The 19,600-nt window shown below is 26.6% G+C and overlaps 1 protein-coding gene across 11 annotated transcripts in view; it reads left to right on the top strand.

The window, feature by feature from the left end:
* The window catches only part of LOC145296925 (single-stranded DNA-binding protein 3-like), a 317,297-nt gene that overhangs the window by 192,720 nt on the left and 104,977 nt on the right, over positions 1 to 19,600 (top strand). For all 11 annotated transcript variants that reach the window (XM_080143120.1, XM_080143125.1, XM_080143119.1 and 8 more), the window contains 2 exons: positions 17,220 to 17,287; positions 19,198 to 19,292. In XM_080143120.1, the coding sequence (XP_079999246.1) occupies positions 17,220 to 17,287; positions 19,198 to 19,292 (163 nt within the window). The remainder of the gene's footprint in view (positions 1 to 17,219; positions 17,288 to 19,197; positions 19,293 to 19,600) is intronic.

Here is a 19,600-nt window from a genome sequence, read left to right as displayed (position 1 = left end):
AGCGAGGTGTACCCGGGGTTGATCGTGTGTTGTTCGGGCTATGTGAAAAAAATCCCGAAAATGTTAAAAAAAAAAAAAAAAAAAATAGGTGGCCGTGAAAAAAAAACGAAGTCTTCACGACGTGCAGTCGGAAAATAGTAAAGTGTTTAAAAAAAAAAACAGGTGCGCGTTTTTGATTGACATGACGGCGATAGGTATTCAGCAGTTAGCATTTTGTGCGGGACAGTTTGGAATGAGCTGAATAAATCGGATTGTTTGTTTTTGAAAACCCGCTCCCCGTTTATTAGGAGGAGCGAAATGAAAGCTACAGTTTGATATGACGAAGTCGACATTGAACAAACATTATTTAGCTCTCTTCAGACAACTGGTTTTCGGCCTGTGATTAGTCGAGTTTTGCTTTTTTTTATACCGAAAACCGAATGTAACGTGTGCCGATGCGGGAAATGTGGAATAATTAACGTTTGAAAGTCAATAAAATTAAATAGACAGGCGAGCTCCGTGGGCAACTCTAAGATATTACAATTATGATATAAAAAGTTTTAAGAAGTTGTAAACCGAGCAAGCGCTTCTTTGAAAGAAGCGTTTTGCCGACATCGAGGAAAAGCGTACGTACATACATACATACATACATACATTTTTGCTTTTATATATATATAGATAACAAAACTTTTAATCCCGCTTTATTACATGACTAGCGAGGGGTACCTGGCATTGCCCGGGTGTTTGTAGGTGTGTGTGTTGTGTTAAAAAAGAAACCGGGTGCGGGGGGTAGGATCGAAGCCAAAGCCCTGAGGTGAAGTTTCAAAATAAAATTGGCCAGCCAGAATAAAGCGTTGTTATAAGTGAATAAGTGAAAGATGTTTGAAAGTCGTCGAGTGTTACGATGATGACGATGTAAGCATTGTTATAAGCGAAGTAAGAAAAGAAAACAGCATTTTAATTTAGTGGGGTTGGGGATCAAGAAAAACTAATGTAAGGCAAACGAACGATGAAAACAGAAAAACGAACACGTGAAAAATTGCTTAAATAAGCCGGTTTAAATGTGAAATAATTAACGTTTGAAAGTAAATAAAATTAAATAGACAGGCGAGCAGGTTAAGTGTGAGATATTAGAATTTATCGATGATATAAAAAGTTTTAAGAAGTTGTGAAACGAGCAAGCGCTTCTCTGCAAGAAGCCTTTTGGTGGACATCGAGGAAAAGCGTACATACATACATGCATACATACATTTTCGCTTTTATATATATAGATAAGAAAATTTTGAATCACGCTTTTTTACATAAGAAAATTTTGAATCACGCTTTTTTACATGATAACAAAACTTTAAATCACGCTGTATTACATGACTAGCGAGGTTTACCCGGCGTTGCCCTGGTGTTTTTCAGGGTATGTGAAAAAAAACAGGTGCCCGTGAAAAAAAAAAAAACGAAGTCTTCACGACGCGCAGTTGGAAAATAGTAAAGTGTAAAAAAAAAAAAACAGGTGCGCGTTTTTGATTGACGTGACAGCGATAGGTATTCAGCAGTCAGTATTTTGTGCAAGACAGTTTTGAATGAGGACAATAAATCAGTTTGTTTGTTTTCAAAAACCACCTCCGCCGTCTGATATAACAGAGTCAACAAATGGTCACTGGCTCTGGGCCTGTTATTAGAGTCGAGTTTTGTTTTTTGTTTATACCGAAAACCGAATGTAACGCGTGCGGATGCGGGAAATGTGGAATAATTAATGATCAAAAGTCAATAAAATTAAATATAAAGTCGAGCTCCGTGGTTAAGTGTGAGATATTAGAATTTATAGATGATATAAAAAGTTTTAAGAAGTTGTGAACCGAGCGAGAGCTTCTCTGAAAGATGCCTTTTGTGGACATCTAGGAAAAGCGTACATACATACATACGTACATACATTTTCTCTTTTACATATATAGATAACAAAACTTTGAATCACGCTTTATTACTTAATAACAATACTTTGAATCACACTTTATTATATGATAACAAAACTTTGAATCACGCTTTATTACTTAATAACAAAACTTTGAATCACACTTTATTACTTAATAACAATACTTTGAATCACACTTTATTACTTAATAACAATACTTTGAATCACACTTTATTACATGATAACAAAACTTTGAATCATGCTTTATTACTTAATAACAAAACTTTGAATCACACTTTATTAAATGATAACAAAACTTTGAATCATGCTTTATTACTTAATAACAAAACTTTGAATCACACTTTATTACTTAATAACAATACTTTGAATCACACTTTATTACATGATAACAAAACTTTGAATCATGCTTTATTACTTAATAACAAAACTTTGAATCACACTTTATTATATGATAACAAAACTTTGAATCATGCTTTATTACTTAATAACAAAACTTTGAATCACGCTTTATTACTTAATAACAATACTTTGAATCACACTTTATTACATGATAACAAAACTTTGAATCATGCTTTATTACTTAATAACAAAACTTTGAATCACACTTTATTACTTAATAACAATACTTTGAATCACACTTTATTACATGATAACAAAACTTTGAATCATGCTTTATTACTTAATAACAAAACTTTGAATCACACTTTATTATATGATAACAAAACTTTGAATCACGCTTTATTACTTAATAACAAAACTTTGAATCACGCTTTATTACTTAATAACAAAACTTTGAATCACACTTTATTACTTAATAACAATACTTTGAATCACACTTTATTACATGATAACAAAACTTTGAATCATGCTTTATTACTTAATAACAAAACTTTGAATCACACTTTATTATATGATAACAAAACTTTGAATCATGCTTTATTACTTAATAACAAAACTTTGAATCACGCTTTATTACTTAATAACAAAACTTTGAATCACACTTTATTATATGATAACAAAACGTTGAATCACGCTTTATTACTTAATAACAAAACTTTGAATCACACTTTATTACTTAATAACAATACTTTGAATCACACTTTATTACATGATAACAAAACTTTGAATCATGCTTTATTACTTAATAACAAAACTTTGAATCACACTTTATTACTTAATAACAATACTTTGAATCATGCTTTATTACATGATAACAAAACTTTGAATCATGCTTTATTACTTAATAACAAAACTTTGAATCATGCTTTATTACTTAATAACAAAACTTTGAATCACACTTTATTACATGATAACAAAACTTTGAATCACGCTTTATTACTTAATAACAATACTTTGAATCACACTTTATTACATGATAACAAAACTTTGAATCATGCTTTATTACATGATAACAAAACTTTTAATCACACTTTATTACATGATAAAAAAACTTTGAATCACACTTTATTACATTATAACAAAACTTTTAATCACACTTTATTACATGATAACAAAACTTTTAATCACACTTTATTACATGATAACAAAACTTTGAATCACACTTTATTACATTATAACAAAACTTTTAATCACACTTTATTACATGATAACAAAACTTTTAATCATGCTTTATTACATAACAAAACTTTTAATCACACTTTATTACATTATAACAATACTTTGAATCACACTTTATTACATGATAACAAAACTTTGAATCACACTTTATTACATGATAACAAAACTTTGAATCACACTTAATTACATGATAACAAAACTTTGAATCACACTTTATTACATGATAACAAAACTTTTAATCACACTTTATTACATGATAACAAAACTTTGAATCACACTTTATTACATGATAACAAAACTTTTAATCACACTTTATTACATGATAACAAAACTTTAAATCACGTTTTATTACATGATAACAAAATTTTGAATCACACTTTATTACATGATAAACAAAACTTTTAATCATGCTTTATTACATAACAAGACTTTGAATCACACTTTATATTACATGATAACAAAACTTTTAATCACGCTTTATTACATGATAAACAAAACTTTTCATCACGCTTCATTACATAACAAATTTTGAATTACGCTTTATTACATGATAACAAAACTTTGAATCACACTTTATTACATTATAACAAAACTTTTAATCATGCTTTATTACACAACAAAACTTTTAATCACACTTTATTACATAACAAAACTTTTAATCACACTTTATTACATGATAACAAAACTTTGAATCACGTTTTATTACATGATAACAAAATTTTTAATCACACTTTATTACATGATAACAAAACTTTGAATCACACTTTATTACATGATAACAAAACTTTTAATCACACTTTATTACATGATAACAAAACTTTAAATCACGTTTTATTACATGATAACAAAACTTTGAATCACACTTTATTACATGATAAACAAAACTTTTAATCATGCTTTATTACATAACAAGACTTTGAATCACGCTTTATTACATGATAACAAATTTTGAATCACGCTTTATTACATGATAAACAAAACTTTTAATCACGCTTTATTACATGATAACAAATTTTGAATCACGCTTTATTACATGATAACAAAACTTAGAATCACACTTTATTACATTATAACAAAACTTTTAATCATGCTTTATTACATAACAAAACTTTGAATCACGCTTTATTACATGATAACAACACTTTGAATCACACTTTATTACATGATAACAAAACTTTTAATCACGCTTTATTACATGATAACAAACTTTTAATCCCACTTTATTACATGATAACAAAACTTTGAATCACACTTTATTACATAACAAAATTTTTAATCACACTTTATTACATTATTACCAAACTTTTAATCACACTTTATTACATTATAACAAAACTTTGAATTACACTTTATTACATGACTAGCGAGGTTTACCCGGTGTTGTCCGGGTGTTTGTAGGTGTGTGTGAAAAAAACCGGAAGCCTTGACGCGCATAGTAAAAAAAATAAGGTGCCCGTGAAAAAAGAAGGAAGCCTTGACGATGCGCAGTTTGATAATAGTAAACTGTGAAAAAAAAAAAAACAGGTGCGCGTGTTTGATTGACGTGACCGCGATAGCTATTCAGCAGTTAAGATTTTGTGCGGGACAGTTTTTAAATAAATAAATAAATAAATCTGTTTGTTTGTTTTAACTAAGTGCGGGGAAAACCAGCTCCCTGTTTATAAGGGGGAGTGTCTCATCTCGAAATGAAAGCTACCGTCTGATATGACGAAGTTGACATTGAACAAACGTTACTTAGCTCTCTAGAGACCACTGGCTCTGGGCCGGTGATTAGAGTCAAGTTTCGCTTTTTGTTTATACCGAAAACCGAATGTAACGCGTGCCGATGCGGGAAATGTGGAATAATTAACATTTGAAAGTCAATAAAATTCAATAAACAGGCGAGCTCCGTGGTTAAGTGTGAGATATTAGAATTTATAGATGATATAAAAGTTTTAAGAAGTTGTGAAGTGAGCGAGTGCTTCTCTGAAAGAAGCCTTTTGTGGACATCGAGGAGAAGCTTACGTACGTACATACATACATAAATTTTCGCTTTTATATATATTATTACATGATAACAAAACTTTAAATCACAATTTATTACATGATAACAAAACTTTGAATCACACTTTATTACATGATAACAAAACTTCTAATCACACTTTATTACATGATAACAAAACTTTGAATCACACTTTATTACATAACAAAACTTTGAATCACACTTTATTACATGATAAAAAAAACTTTGAATCACACTTTATTACATAAGAAAACTTTGGATCACACTTTATTACATGATAACAAAACTTTTAATCACACTTTATTACATGATAACAAAACTTCTAATCACACTTTATTACATGATAACAAAACTTTGAATCACACTTTATTACATAATAACAAAACTTTTAATCACGCTTTATTACATAACAAAACTTTTACTCACACTTTATTACATAACAAAACGTTAAATCACACTTTATTACATAACAAAACTTTTAATCACGCTTTATTACATAACAACACTTTTAATAACTTTATTACATAACAAAACTTTAAATCACACTTTATTACATGATAACAAAACTTTTAATCACACTTTATTACATGATAACAAAACTTCTAATCACACTTTATTACATTATAACAAAACTTTGAATCACACTTTATTACATAATAACAAAACTTTTAATCACGCTTTATTACATAACAAAACTTTTAATCACACTTTATTACATGATTACAAAACTTTAAATCACACTTTATTACATGATAACAAAACTTTTAATCACACTTTATTACATGATAACAAAACTTCTAATCACACTTTATTACATAACAGAACTTTTAATCACACTTTATTACATGATAACAAAACTTTAAATCACACTTTATTACATGATAACAAAACTTTAAATCACACTTTATTACATAACAAAACTTCTAATCACACTTTATTACATGATGACAAAACTTTTAATCACACTTTATTACATAACAAAATTTTGGATCAGACTTTATTACATAATAACAATACTTTTAACCACACTTTATTACATGTAACAAAACTTTTAATCACACTTTATTACATGTAACAAAACTTTGAATCACGCTTTATTACATTATAATAAAACTTTTAATCACATTTATTACATTATAACAAAACTTCGAATCACATTTATTACATGTCACAAAACTTTGAATCACGCTTTATTACATAATAACAAAACTTTTAATCACACTTTATTACATTATAACAAAACTTTGAATCACGCTTTATTACATGATAACACAATTTTGAATCACTTTATTACATAACAAAAATTTTAATCACACTTTATTACATGATAAACAAAACTTTTAATCATGCTTTATTACATGATAACAAAACTTTTAATCATGCTTTATTACATGATAACAAAACTTTTAATCACGCTTTATTACATGATAAACAAAACTTTTAATCATGCTTTATTACATGATAACAAAACTTTTAATCACACTTTATTACATGATAACAAAATATTGAATCATGCTTTATTACATAACAAAACTTTGAATCACACTTTATTACATGATAACAAAACTTGGAATCACACTTTATTACATTATAACAAAACTTAATCATGCTTTATTACACAACAAAACTTTGAATCACACTTTATTACATGATAACAAAACTTTGAATCACGTTTTATTACATAACAAAATTTTTAATCACACTTTATTACATGATAACAAAACTTTTAATCACGTTTTATTACATAACAAAACTTTGAATTACACTTTATTACATTATAAAAAAACTTTGAATCACACTTTATTACATGATAACAAAACTTTGAATCACGTTTTATTACATAACAAAACTTTGAATTACACTTTATTACATGATAACAAAACTTTGAATCACACTTTATTACATGATAACAAAACTTTGAATCACACTTTATTACATGATAACAAAACTTTGAATCACACTTTATTACATGATAACAAAACTTTGAATCACACTTTATTACATGAGAACAAAACTTTGAATCACGCTTTATTACGTGATAAACAAAACTTTTAATCATGCTTTATTACACAACAAAACTTTGAATCACACTTTATTACATGAAAAAAAAAATTTGAATCACGCTTTATTACATGATAACAAAATTTTTAATCACACTTTATTACATGATAACAAAACTTTTAATCACGCTTTATTACATGATAAACAAAACTTTGGATCACGCTTTATTACATAACAAAACTTTTAATCACACTTTATTACATGATAACAAAACGCTTTTATATATATTATTACATGATAACAAAACTTTGAATCACACTTTATTACATGATAACAAAACTTTGAATCACACTTTATTACATGATAACAAAACTTTTAATCACACTTAATTACATGATAACAAAACTTTGAAGCACACTTTATTACATGATAAAAAAACTTTGAATCACACTTTATTACATGATAACAAAACTTTTAATCACACTTTATTACATGATAAACAAAACTTCTAATCACACTTTATTACATAACAAAACTTTGAATCACACTTTATTACAGTATAACAAAACATTTAATCACACTTTATTACATTATAACGAAACTTTGAATCACGCTTTATTACATAACAAAACTTTTAATCACACTTTATTACATGATAACAAAACTTTTAATCACGCTTTATTACATGATAAAAAAACTTTGAATCACACTTTATTACATGATAAAACTTTTAATCACGCTTTATTGCATAACAAAACTTTTAATCACACTTTATTACATGATAACAAAATTTTTAATCACACTTTATGACATTATAACCAAACTTTTAATCACACTTTATTACATTATAACCAAACTTTTAATCACACTTTATTACATTATAACAAAACTTTTAATCACACTTTATTACATGATAACAAAACTTTTAATCACACTTTATTACATTATAACAAAACTTTGAATCACACTTTATTACATTATAACAAAACTTTGAATCACACTTTATTACATTATAACAAAATTTGGAATCACACTTTATTACATGATAACAAAACTTTTAATCACTCTTTATTACATGATAACAAAACTTTGAATTACACTTTATTACATGACTAGCGAGGTTTACCCGGTTTTGTCCGGGTGTTTGTAGGTGTGTGTGAAAAAAACCGGAAGCGTTGACGCGCATAGTAAAAAAAATAAGGTGACCGTGAAAAAAGAAGGAAGCCTTGACGATGCGCAGTTTGATAATAGTAAACTGTGGAGAAAAAAAAAAACAGGTGCGCGTGTTTGATTGACGTGACCGCGATAGCTATTCAGCAGTTACGATTTTGTGTGGGACAGTTTTTAAATAAATAAATAAATAAATCTGTTTGTTTGTTTTAACTAAGTGCGGGGAAAACCAGCTCCCTGTTTATAAGGGGGAGTGTCTCGTCTAGAAATGAAAGCTACCGTCTGATATGACGAAGTTGACATTGAACAAACGTTACCTAGCTCTCTAGAGACCACTGGCTCTGGGCCGATGATTAGAGTCGAGTTTCGCTTTTTGTTTATACCGAAAACCGAATGTAACGCGTGCCGATGCGGGAAAGGTGGAATAATTAAAATTTGAAAGTCAATAAAATGAAATAGACAGGCGAGCTCCGTGGTTAAGTGTTAGATATTAGAATTTATAGATGATATAAAAGTTTTAAGAAGTTGTGAAGCGAGCGAGTGCTTCTCTGAAAGAAGCCTTTTGTGGACATCGAGGAGAAGCTTACGTACGTACGTACATACATAAATTTTCGCTTTTATATATATTATTACATGATAACAAAACTTTAAATCACACTTTATTACATGATAACAAAACTTTGAATCACACTTTATTACATGATAACAAAACTTTGAATCACACTTTATTACATGATAACAAAACTTTAAATCACACTTTATTACATGATAACAAAACTTTTAATCACACTTTATTACATGATAACAAAACTTCTAATCACACTTTATTACATAACAGAACTTTTAATCACACTTTATTACATGATAACAAAACTTTAAATCACACTTTATTACATGATAACAAAACTTTAAATCACACTTTATTACATAACAAAACTTCTAATCACACTTTATTACATGATGACAAAACTTTTAATCACACTTTATTACATAACAAAATTTTGGATCAGACTTTATTACATAATAACAATACTTTTAACCACACTTTATTACATGTAACAAAACTTTTAATCACACTTTATTACATGTAACAAAACTTTGAATCACGCTTTATTACATTATAATAAAACTTTTAATCACATTTATTACATTATAACAAAACTTCGAATCACATTTATTACATGTCACAAAACTTTGAATCACGCTTTATTACATAATAACAAAACTTTTAATCACACTTTATTACATTATAACAAAACTTTGAATCACGCTTTATTACATGATAACAAAACTTTAAATCACACTTTATTACATAACAAAACTTCTAATCACACTTTATTACATGATAAACAAAACTTTTAATCATGCTTTATTACATGATAACAAAACTTTTAGTCATGCTTTATTACATGATAACAAAACTTTTAATCACGCTTTATTACATGATAACAAAACTTCTAATCACACATTATTACATGATAACAAAACTTTTAATCACACATTATTACATGATAACAAAACTTTTAATCACGCTTTATTACATGATAACAAAACTTTTAATCACACTTTATTACATGATAACAAAACTTTTAATCATGCTTTATTACATAATAACAAAACTTTTAATCATGCTTTATTACATGATAACAAAACTTTTAATCACGCTTTATTACATGATAACAAAACTTCTAATCACACATTATTACATGATAACAAAACTTTTAATCACACATTATTACATAATAACAAAACTTTTAATCACACATTATTACATAATAACAAAACTTTTAATCACACATTATTACATGATAACAAAACTTTTAATCACACATTATTACATAATAACAAAACTTTTAATCACACATTATTACATAATAACAAAACTTTTAATCACACTTTATTACATGATAACAAAACTTTTAATCACACATTATTACATGATAACAAAACTTTTAATCACACATTATTACATGATAACAAAACTTTTAATCACACATTATTACATGATAACAAAACTTTTAATCACACATTATTACATAATAACAAAACTTTTAATCATGCTTTATTACATGATAACAAAACTTTTAATCACACATTATTACATGATAACAAAACTTTTAATCACACATTATTACATGATAACAAAACTTTTAATCACACATTATTACATGATAACAAAACTTTTAATCACACTTTATTACATGATTACAAAACTTTTAATCATGCTTTATTACATGATAACAAAACTTTTAATCATGCTTTATTACATGATAACAAAACTTTTAATCATGCTTTATTACATGATTACAAAACTTTTAATCACACTTTATTACATGATAACAAAACTTTTAATCATGCTTTATTACATGATAACAAAACTTTTAGTCATGCTTTATTACATGATAACAAAACTTTGAATCACGCTTTATTACATGATAACAAAACTTCTAATCACACATTATTACATGATAACAAAACTTCTAATCACACATTATTACATGATAACAAAACTTTTAATCACACATTATTACATAATAACAAAACTTTTAATCACGCTTTATTACATGATAACAAAACTTCTAATCACACATTATTACATGATAACAAAACTTCTAATCACACATTATTACATGATAACAAAACTTTTAATCACGCTTTATTACATGATAACAAAACTTCTAATCACACATTATTACATGATAACAAAACTTCTAATCACACATTATTACATGATAACAAAACTTTTAATCACGCTTTATTACATGATAACAAAACTTTTAATCACACATTATTACATAATAACAAAACTTTTAATCACGCTTTATTACATGATAACAAAACTTTTAGTCATGCTTTATTACATGATAACAAAACTTTTAATCACACTTTATTACATGATAACAAAACTTTTAATCACACATTATTACATGATAACAAAACTTCTAATCACACTTTATTACATGATAACAAAATATTGAATCATGCTTTATTACATAACAAAACTTTGAATCACACTTTATTACATGATAACAAAACTTGGAATCACACTTTATTACATTATAACAAAACTTAATCATGCTTTATTACACAACAAAACTTTGAATCACACTATTACATGATAACAAAACTTTGAATCACGTTTTATTACATAACAAAATTTTTAATCACACTTTATTACATGATAACAAAACTTTGAATCACGTTTTATTACATAACAAAACTTTGAATTACACTTTATTACATTATAAAAAAACTTTGAATCACACTTTATTACATGATAACAAAATTTTGAATCACACTTTATTACATGATAACAAAACTTTGAATCACACTTTATTACATGATAAAAAAACTTTGAATCACGCTTTATTACATGATAACAAAATTTTTAATCACACTTTATTACATAACAAAACTTTGAATCACACTTTATTACATGATAAAAAAAACTTTGAATCACACTTTATTACATAAGAAAACTTTTAATCACACTTTATAACATGATAACAAAACTTTTAATCACACTTTATTACATGATAACAAAACTTCTAATCACTTTATTACATGATAACAAAACTTTTAGTCACGCTTTATTACATAACAAAACTTTTAATCACACTTTATTACAATCACACTTTATTACATAACAAAACTTTAAATCACACTTTATTACATAACAAAACTTTTAATCACGCTTTATTACATAACAAAACTTTAAATCACACTTTATTACATGATAACAAAACTTTTAATCACACTTAATTACATGATAACAAAACTTTGAATCACACTTTATTACATGATAAAAAAACTTTGAATCACACTTTATTACATGATAACAAAACTTTTAATCACACTTTATTACATGATAAACAAAACTTCTAATCACACTTTATTACATAACAAAACTTTGAATCACACTTTATTACAGTATAACAAAACATTTAATCACACTTTATTACATTATAACGAAACTTTGAATCACGCTTTATTACATAACAAAACTTTTAATCACACTTTATTACATGATAACAAAACTTGGAATCACACTTTATTACATTATAACAAAACTTAATCATGCTTTATTACACAACAAAACTTTGAATCAAACTTTATTACATTATAAAAAAACTTTGAATCACACTTTATTACATGATAACAAAACTTTGAATCACGTTTTATTACATAACAAAACTTTGAATTACACTTTATTACATTATAAAAAAACTTTGAATCACACTTTATTACATTATAACAAAACTTTGAATCACGCTTTATTACATGATAACAAAACTTTGAATCACACTTTATTACATGATAACAAAACTTTGAATCACACTTTATTACATGAGAACAAAACTTTGAATCACGCTTTATTACGTGATAAACAAAACTTTTAATCATGCTTTATTACACAACAAAACTTTGAATCACACTTTATTACATGATAAAAAAACTTTGAATCACGCTTTATTACATGATAACAAAATTTTTAATCACACTTTATTACATGATAACAAAACTTTTAATCACGCTTTATTACATGATAAACAAAACTTTGGATCACGCTTTATTACATAACAAAACTTTTAATCACACTTTATTACATGATAACAAAACGCTTTTATATATATTATTACATGATAACAAAACTTTGAATCACACTTTATTACATGATAACAAAACTTTGAATCACACTTTATTACATGATAACAAAACTTTTAATCACACTTAATTACATGATAACAAAACTTTGAATCACACTTTATTACATGATAAAAAAACTTTGAATCACACTTTATTACATGATAACAAAACTTTTAATCACACTTTATTACATGATGAACAAAACTTCTAATCACACTTTATTACATAACAAAACTTTGAATCACACTTTATTACAGTATAACAAAACATTTAATCACACTTTATTACATTATAACGAAACTTTGAATCACGCTTTATTACATAACAAAACTTTTAATCACACTTTATTACATGATAACAAAACTTTTAATCACGCTTTATTACATGATAAAGAAACTTTGAATCACACTTTATTACATAACAAAATTTTTAATCACACTTTATGACATTATAACCAAACTTTTAATCACACTTTATTACATTATAACCAAACTTTTAATCACACTTTATTACATTATAACAAAACTTTTAATCACACTTTATTACATGATAACAAAACTTTTAATCACACTTTATTACATTATAACAAAACTTTGAATCACACTTTATTACATTATAACAAAACTTTGAATCACACTTTATTACATTATAACAAAATTTGGAATCACACTTTATTACATGATAACAAAACTTTTAATCACTCTTTATTACATGATAACAAAACTTTTAATTACACTTTATTACATGACTAGCGAGGTTTACCCGGTTTTGTCCGGGTGTTTGTAGGTGTGTGTGAAAAAAACCGGAAGCCTTGACGCGCATAGTAAAAAAAATAAGGTGACCGTGAAAAAAGAAGGAAGCCTTGACGATGCGCAGTTTGATAATAGTAAACTGTGGAAAAAAAAAAAAACAGGTGCGCGTGTTTGATTGACGTGACCGCGATAGCTATTCAGCAGTTACGATTTCGTGTGGGACAGTTTTTAAATAAATAAATAAATAAATCTGTTTGTTTGTTTTAACTAAGTGCGGGGAAAACCAGCTCCCTGTTTATAAGGGGGAGTGTCTCGTCTAGAAATGAAAGCTACCGTCTGATATGACGAAGTTGACATTGAACAAACGTTACTTAGCTCTCTAGAGACCACTGGCTCTGGGCCGGTGATTAGAGTCGAGTTTCGCTTTTTGTTTATACCGAAAACCGAATGTAACGCGTGCCGATGCGGGAAAGGTGGAATAATTAACATTTGAAAGTCAATAAAATGAAATAGACAGGCGAGCTCCGTGGTTAAGTGTTAGATATTAGAATTTATAGATGATATAAAAGTTTTAAGAAGTTGTGAAGCGAGCGAGTGCTTCTCTGAAAGAAGCCTTTTGTGGACATCGAGGAGAAGCTTACGTACGTACGTACATACATAAATTTTCGCTTTTATATATATTATTACATGATAACAAAACTTTAAATCACACTTTATTACATGATAACAAAACTTTGAATCACACTTTATTACATGATAACAAAACTTTGAATCACACTGTATTACATAACAAAACTTTGAATCACACTGTATTACATAACAAAACTTTGAATCACACTTTATTACATGATAAAAAAAAACTTTGAATCAAACTTTATTACATAGGAAAACTTTGGATCACACTTTATTACATGATAACAAAACTTTTAATCACACTTTATTACATGATAACAAAACTTCTAATCACACTTTATTACATGATAACTAAACTTTTAATCACACTTTATTACAGTATAACAAAACTTTTAATCACACTTTATTACATAACAAAACTTTGAATCATGCTTTATTACATGATAACAAAACTTTTAATCACACTTTATCACATGATAACAAAACTTTTAATCACACTTTATTACATAATAACAAAACTTTTAATGACACTTTATTACATAACAAAATTTTGAATCACACTTTATTACATGATAATAAAACTTTGAATCACACTTTATTACATGATAATAAAACTTTGAATCACACTTTATTACATGTAACAAAACTTTTAATCACGCTTTATTACATTATAATAAAACTTTTAATCACATTTATTACATTATAACAAAATTCGAATCACACTTTATTATATGTCACAAAACTTTGAATCACACTTTATTACATAACAAAACTTTGAATCACACTTTATTACATGATAACAAAATTTTGTATCACTTTATTACATAACAAAACTTTGAATCACACTTCATTACATAACAAAACTTTTAATCACACTTTATTACATAACAAAACTTTTAATCACACTTTATTACATAACACAATTTTGAATCAGACTTTATTACATGATAATAAAACTTTAAATCACACATTATTACATGTAACAAAACTTTGAATCACACTTTATTACATGTAACAAAACTTTGAATCACACTTTATTACATGTAACAAAACTTTTAATCACACTTTATTACATTATAATAAAACTTTTAATCACATTTATTACATTATAACAAAACTTTGAATCACGCTTTATTACATAAAATAATCACGCTTTATTACATAAAAAAACTTTTAATCACATTTATTACATGATAACAAAACTTTGAATCACACTTTATTACATGATAACAAATCTTTGAATCACACTTTATTACATAACAAAACTTTGAATCACACTTTATTACATGATAACAACACTTGGAATCACACTTTATTACAAAATAACAAAACTTGGAATCACACTTTATTACATGATAAAAAAACTTGGAATCACACTTTATTACATGATAACAAAACTTTTAATCACACTTTATTACATGATAACAAAACTTTTAATCACACTTTATTACATGATAACAAAACTTTGAATCACACTTTATTACATTATAACAATACTTTTAATCACACTTTATTGCATGATAAGAAAACTTTTAAGCACACTTTATTACATGATAACAAAACTTTTAATCACACTTTATTACATGATAACAAAACTTTTAATTACACATTATTACATTATTACAAAACGTTTAATCACACTTTATTACAAAACTATTTATCACACTTTATTACATTATAACAAAGCTTTTAATTACACCTTATTAGATAACAAAGCTTTTTATCAAACTTTATTGCATTATTACAAAACTTTTAATCACACTTTATTACATGATAATAAAACTTTTAATCACACTTTATTACATGATAACAAAACTTTGAATCACACTTTATTACATGATAACAAAACTTTGAATCACACTTTATTACATCATAACAAAACTTTGATTCACACTTTATTGCATAACAAAACTTTGAATCACACTTTATTACATAACAAAACTTTTAATCACACTTTATTACATGAAAACAAAACTTTTAATCACACTTTATTACATTATAACAAAACCTTTAATCACACTTTATTACATGATAACAAAACTTTTAATGACACTTTATTATATTATAACAAAACTTTTAATCACACTTTATTGCATGATAACAAAACTTTTAATCACACTTTATTACATGATAACAAAACTTTAATCACACTTTATTGCATGATAAAACTTTTAATCACACTTTATTACATAACAAAACTTTTAATCACACTTTATTATATGATAAAACTTTGAATCACACTTTATTACATTATAACAAAACTTTTAATCACACTTTATTACATAATAACAAAACTGTTAATCACGCTTCATTACATAACAAAACTTTTAATCACGCTTCATTACATGATAACAAAACTTTTAATCACACTTTATTACATAACAAAACTTTTAATCACACTTTATTACAGTGATACATTATAACAGATTGTGCCTTTTTAAATTCCTTTAAAATAAATCGATAATTTTGTTGTACTTTTGGCAATATTTGTCTTTCATTTTTAAATATAAATTGCAATTTTTCTTGTCTGTAGGTCATCCTGGTATTAGTCCGATGCAGAGAATGAACCATCCTGGCCGAATGCAGGGCCCAATCACTCCAGTAAGGATTTTTTTTTATTATTCATATAACTTCCAAACTTAAAAGTTTTGCCAAAGAAAATCTTGAATTATTTGTTTTAATTATATTTGATGAAATTCCTCTGAATTTTTCTTCGAAAATAATCAAATTCTTTCTATTGAAATGGATGTTTTCAGTTAAATTGTATTTCGTTGTTGTAATTACTGACGTAAGAAGGGTAAAAACTATGAAATCAGTAAACCCATCTATTGTATCCGTGGGACTCTTTTCGAGTTTTGCATATATATATATATATATATATATATATATATATATATATATAGTGTTTTAGATGAATTTGACACTTGTTGGAATGGAAAGAAAGAACATTCCCAAAATTCTAAGGAAATTTTTACAAATTAACAAAGAAAATCTGTACTTGTACAGTTTAATCAAGACATTAAAAAAAAGTTTATATTGTACGTGTCCGTTATGGAATGAAGTTCTCCGAAAAAAAATTTCACTTAACTTCATCAAGTAGTTTTTGTTTTACAGCAAAAAAACAATTTGTTATGATAATGAGCAAAAGATTCGATTTTTAGGTAAAAAAAAGTTATTAAAGATGGGGGGGGGGGGGTCAGCGCTTTGAATTGAGTTATCTCTCCGTGGCGTTTCTAACATCCAAACAAAAATTTAAAAAATTTCCAAGATGCCTGACTTCAACGTGCTGTCATAAAAATGTGTTTTTCTGTTGTAAAAAAAACAAAAAAACTACTCCATCAAATTAAATCAAATTTTTTTTCCGGAGATCTTTAGTTCAAAACGGATATGTACAATATAACTTTTTTTTTTTATATTTTCAATTTTTAATGTCTTGATTAAACTGTACAAGTACCAGAAAATCCACAGACTCGAGGATAAAATTGAACCATGACTATACAGTGTTCAATGTTCTTTGAGAGATACCTGAACACCAGTTTTATTCTGGCAATCGACTAATCTTTGTTGTTGCAGATTGATGTCTCCTTACATGTGGCGTCGGGTACATTCAATCCCGTTTGGTGGGGTCAGATGGCAGAATTAATATCATAGAAGTTCTGACAGACACTTTTGGGTGTTCCCAGAGGTGTGACACTGAGCCGAGTCCTATAGTATTATGTTATATAAGGAATATCAAAGATTACTCTTTCAGCATTTTATCATAGTCATTAAGATTTACATTGCTTTGCTAGGACCGCACGCACACGCTTACGTTATTGACTGATTTCATTGTGCGGACAAACTCAGACATATTTCTTGCTATGACGTTTCTTGTTAGTTACTACTTCTACATCTTGATCGCAATTCTCCATCTCACAACTTTTAAGATATTTAAGGTGCGCTGAGCTGCAACTAGCATTTCCAAACTTTTTTGTCTGATTTGAATCATCACCATACAGGTGATGCTTTCAAGCAAACCAATACTAAACGGAAACGGCTATCCTTAACACTTTAACATTGTTAAATATTTCAAATGATTCTGAAATAAAAAGATTATATTATCGTTTGAATTAGCATCTGATATGCATCAGACGGTTTTTAGAAATGGACTTCCAAACTAACCTATCTCTGACTAGATCTTTATCTCTTTTTTTTTAAATCTATTAGCATTTCATCCCATATTTCCCTGACGTTGATTTGCCAATTGACCTCGCTACCTCAATTGTTCTATATTTACTAACCCAAGAATTAAAAAAAAAAAAAGAAAAAAAAAAAAAATTGTCAACTTTGATCCAGCTGTTTTCCATGAATTGCTTCCAATATTTCGGTATTATGTAAATCAAGTAGATACACTGTAAAAAGGGAAAAGACGGAAAAAAAATTAGCAGGAAGAAAATTGTAGGTTTCAAGCATTTTCATTTCTGTTGATTTTTACAGTACTTAAAGTAGAATAAAATTTTCTCTCTTTGTAGGTTTATGACTCGATACAGAACTACGGTGGCATTAGAGGTCCACCACCAAACAGTATGGGTCCATCAGCCCCGGGTGCAATGCCACCAATGAGCATGTGAGTATCCCCTACCCCTTTTTCTTTGGTTGTTTTCAAAATTTATTTTCATTTTTCAAAATCCTAGTTTTTAGTTGAATTAAAACAAAAAAAAAAAAATGTTTTTTTTTGTTTTTTTAACATGAAAATCGAATCAGTTTTTTTTATTTATTTCTGTATTAACAAGCTTATCTTACCATTTTATGTGTGTTTCTCACTTGTACGTGACATATTATTTACTATTATTTAGTGAAACAAAAATGCAATAAAATAAAGCAAATGTTTTTAATCATATTCAAGAAAAATAATTTGATTGCAATTAAATCCAC

Source organism: Euprymna scolopes, chromosome 17, assembly GCF_053919585.1.
Source record: "Euprymna scolopes isolate OS-2025 chromosome 17, ASM5391958v1, whole genome shotgun sequence".
Lineage (NCBI taxonomy): Eukaryota > Metazoa > Mollusca > Cephalopoda > Sepiida > Sepiolidae > Euprymna > Euprymna scolopes.
This window is presented reverse-complemented; position numbering and strand designations above follow the sequence as displayed.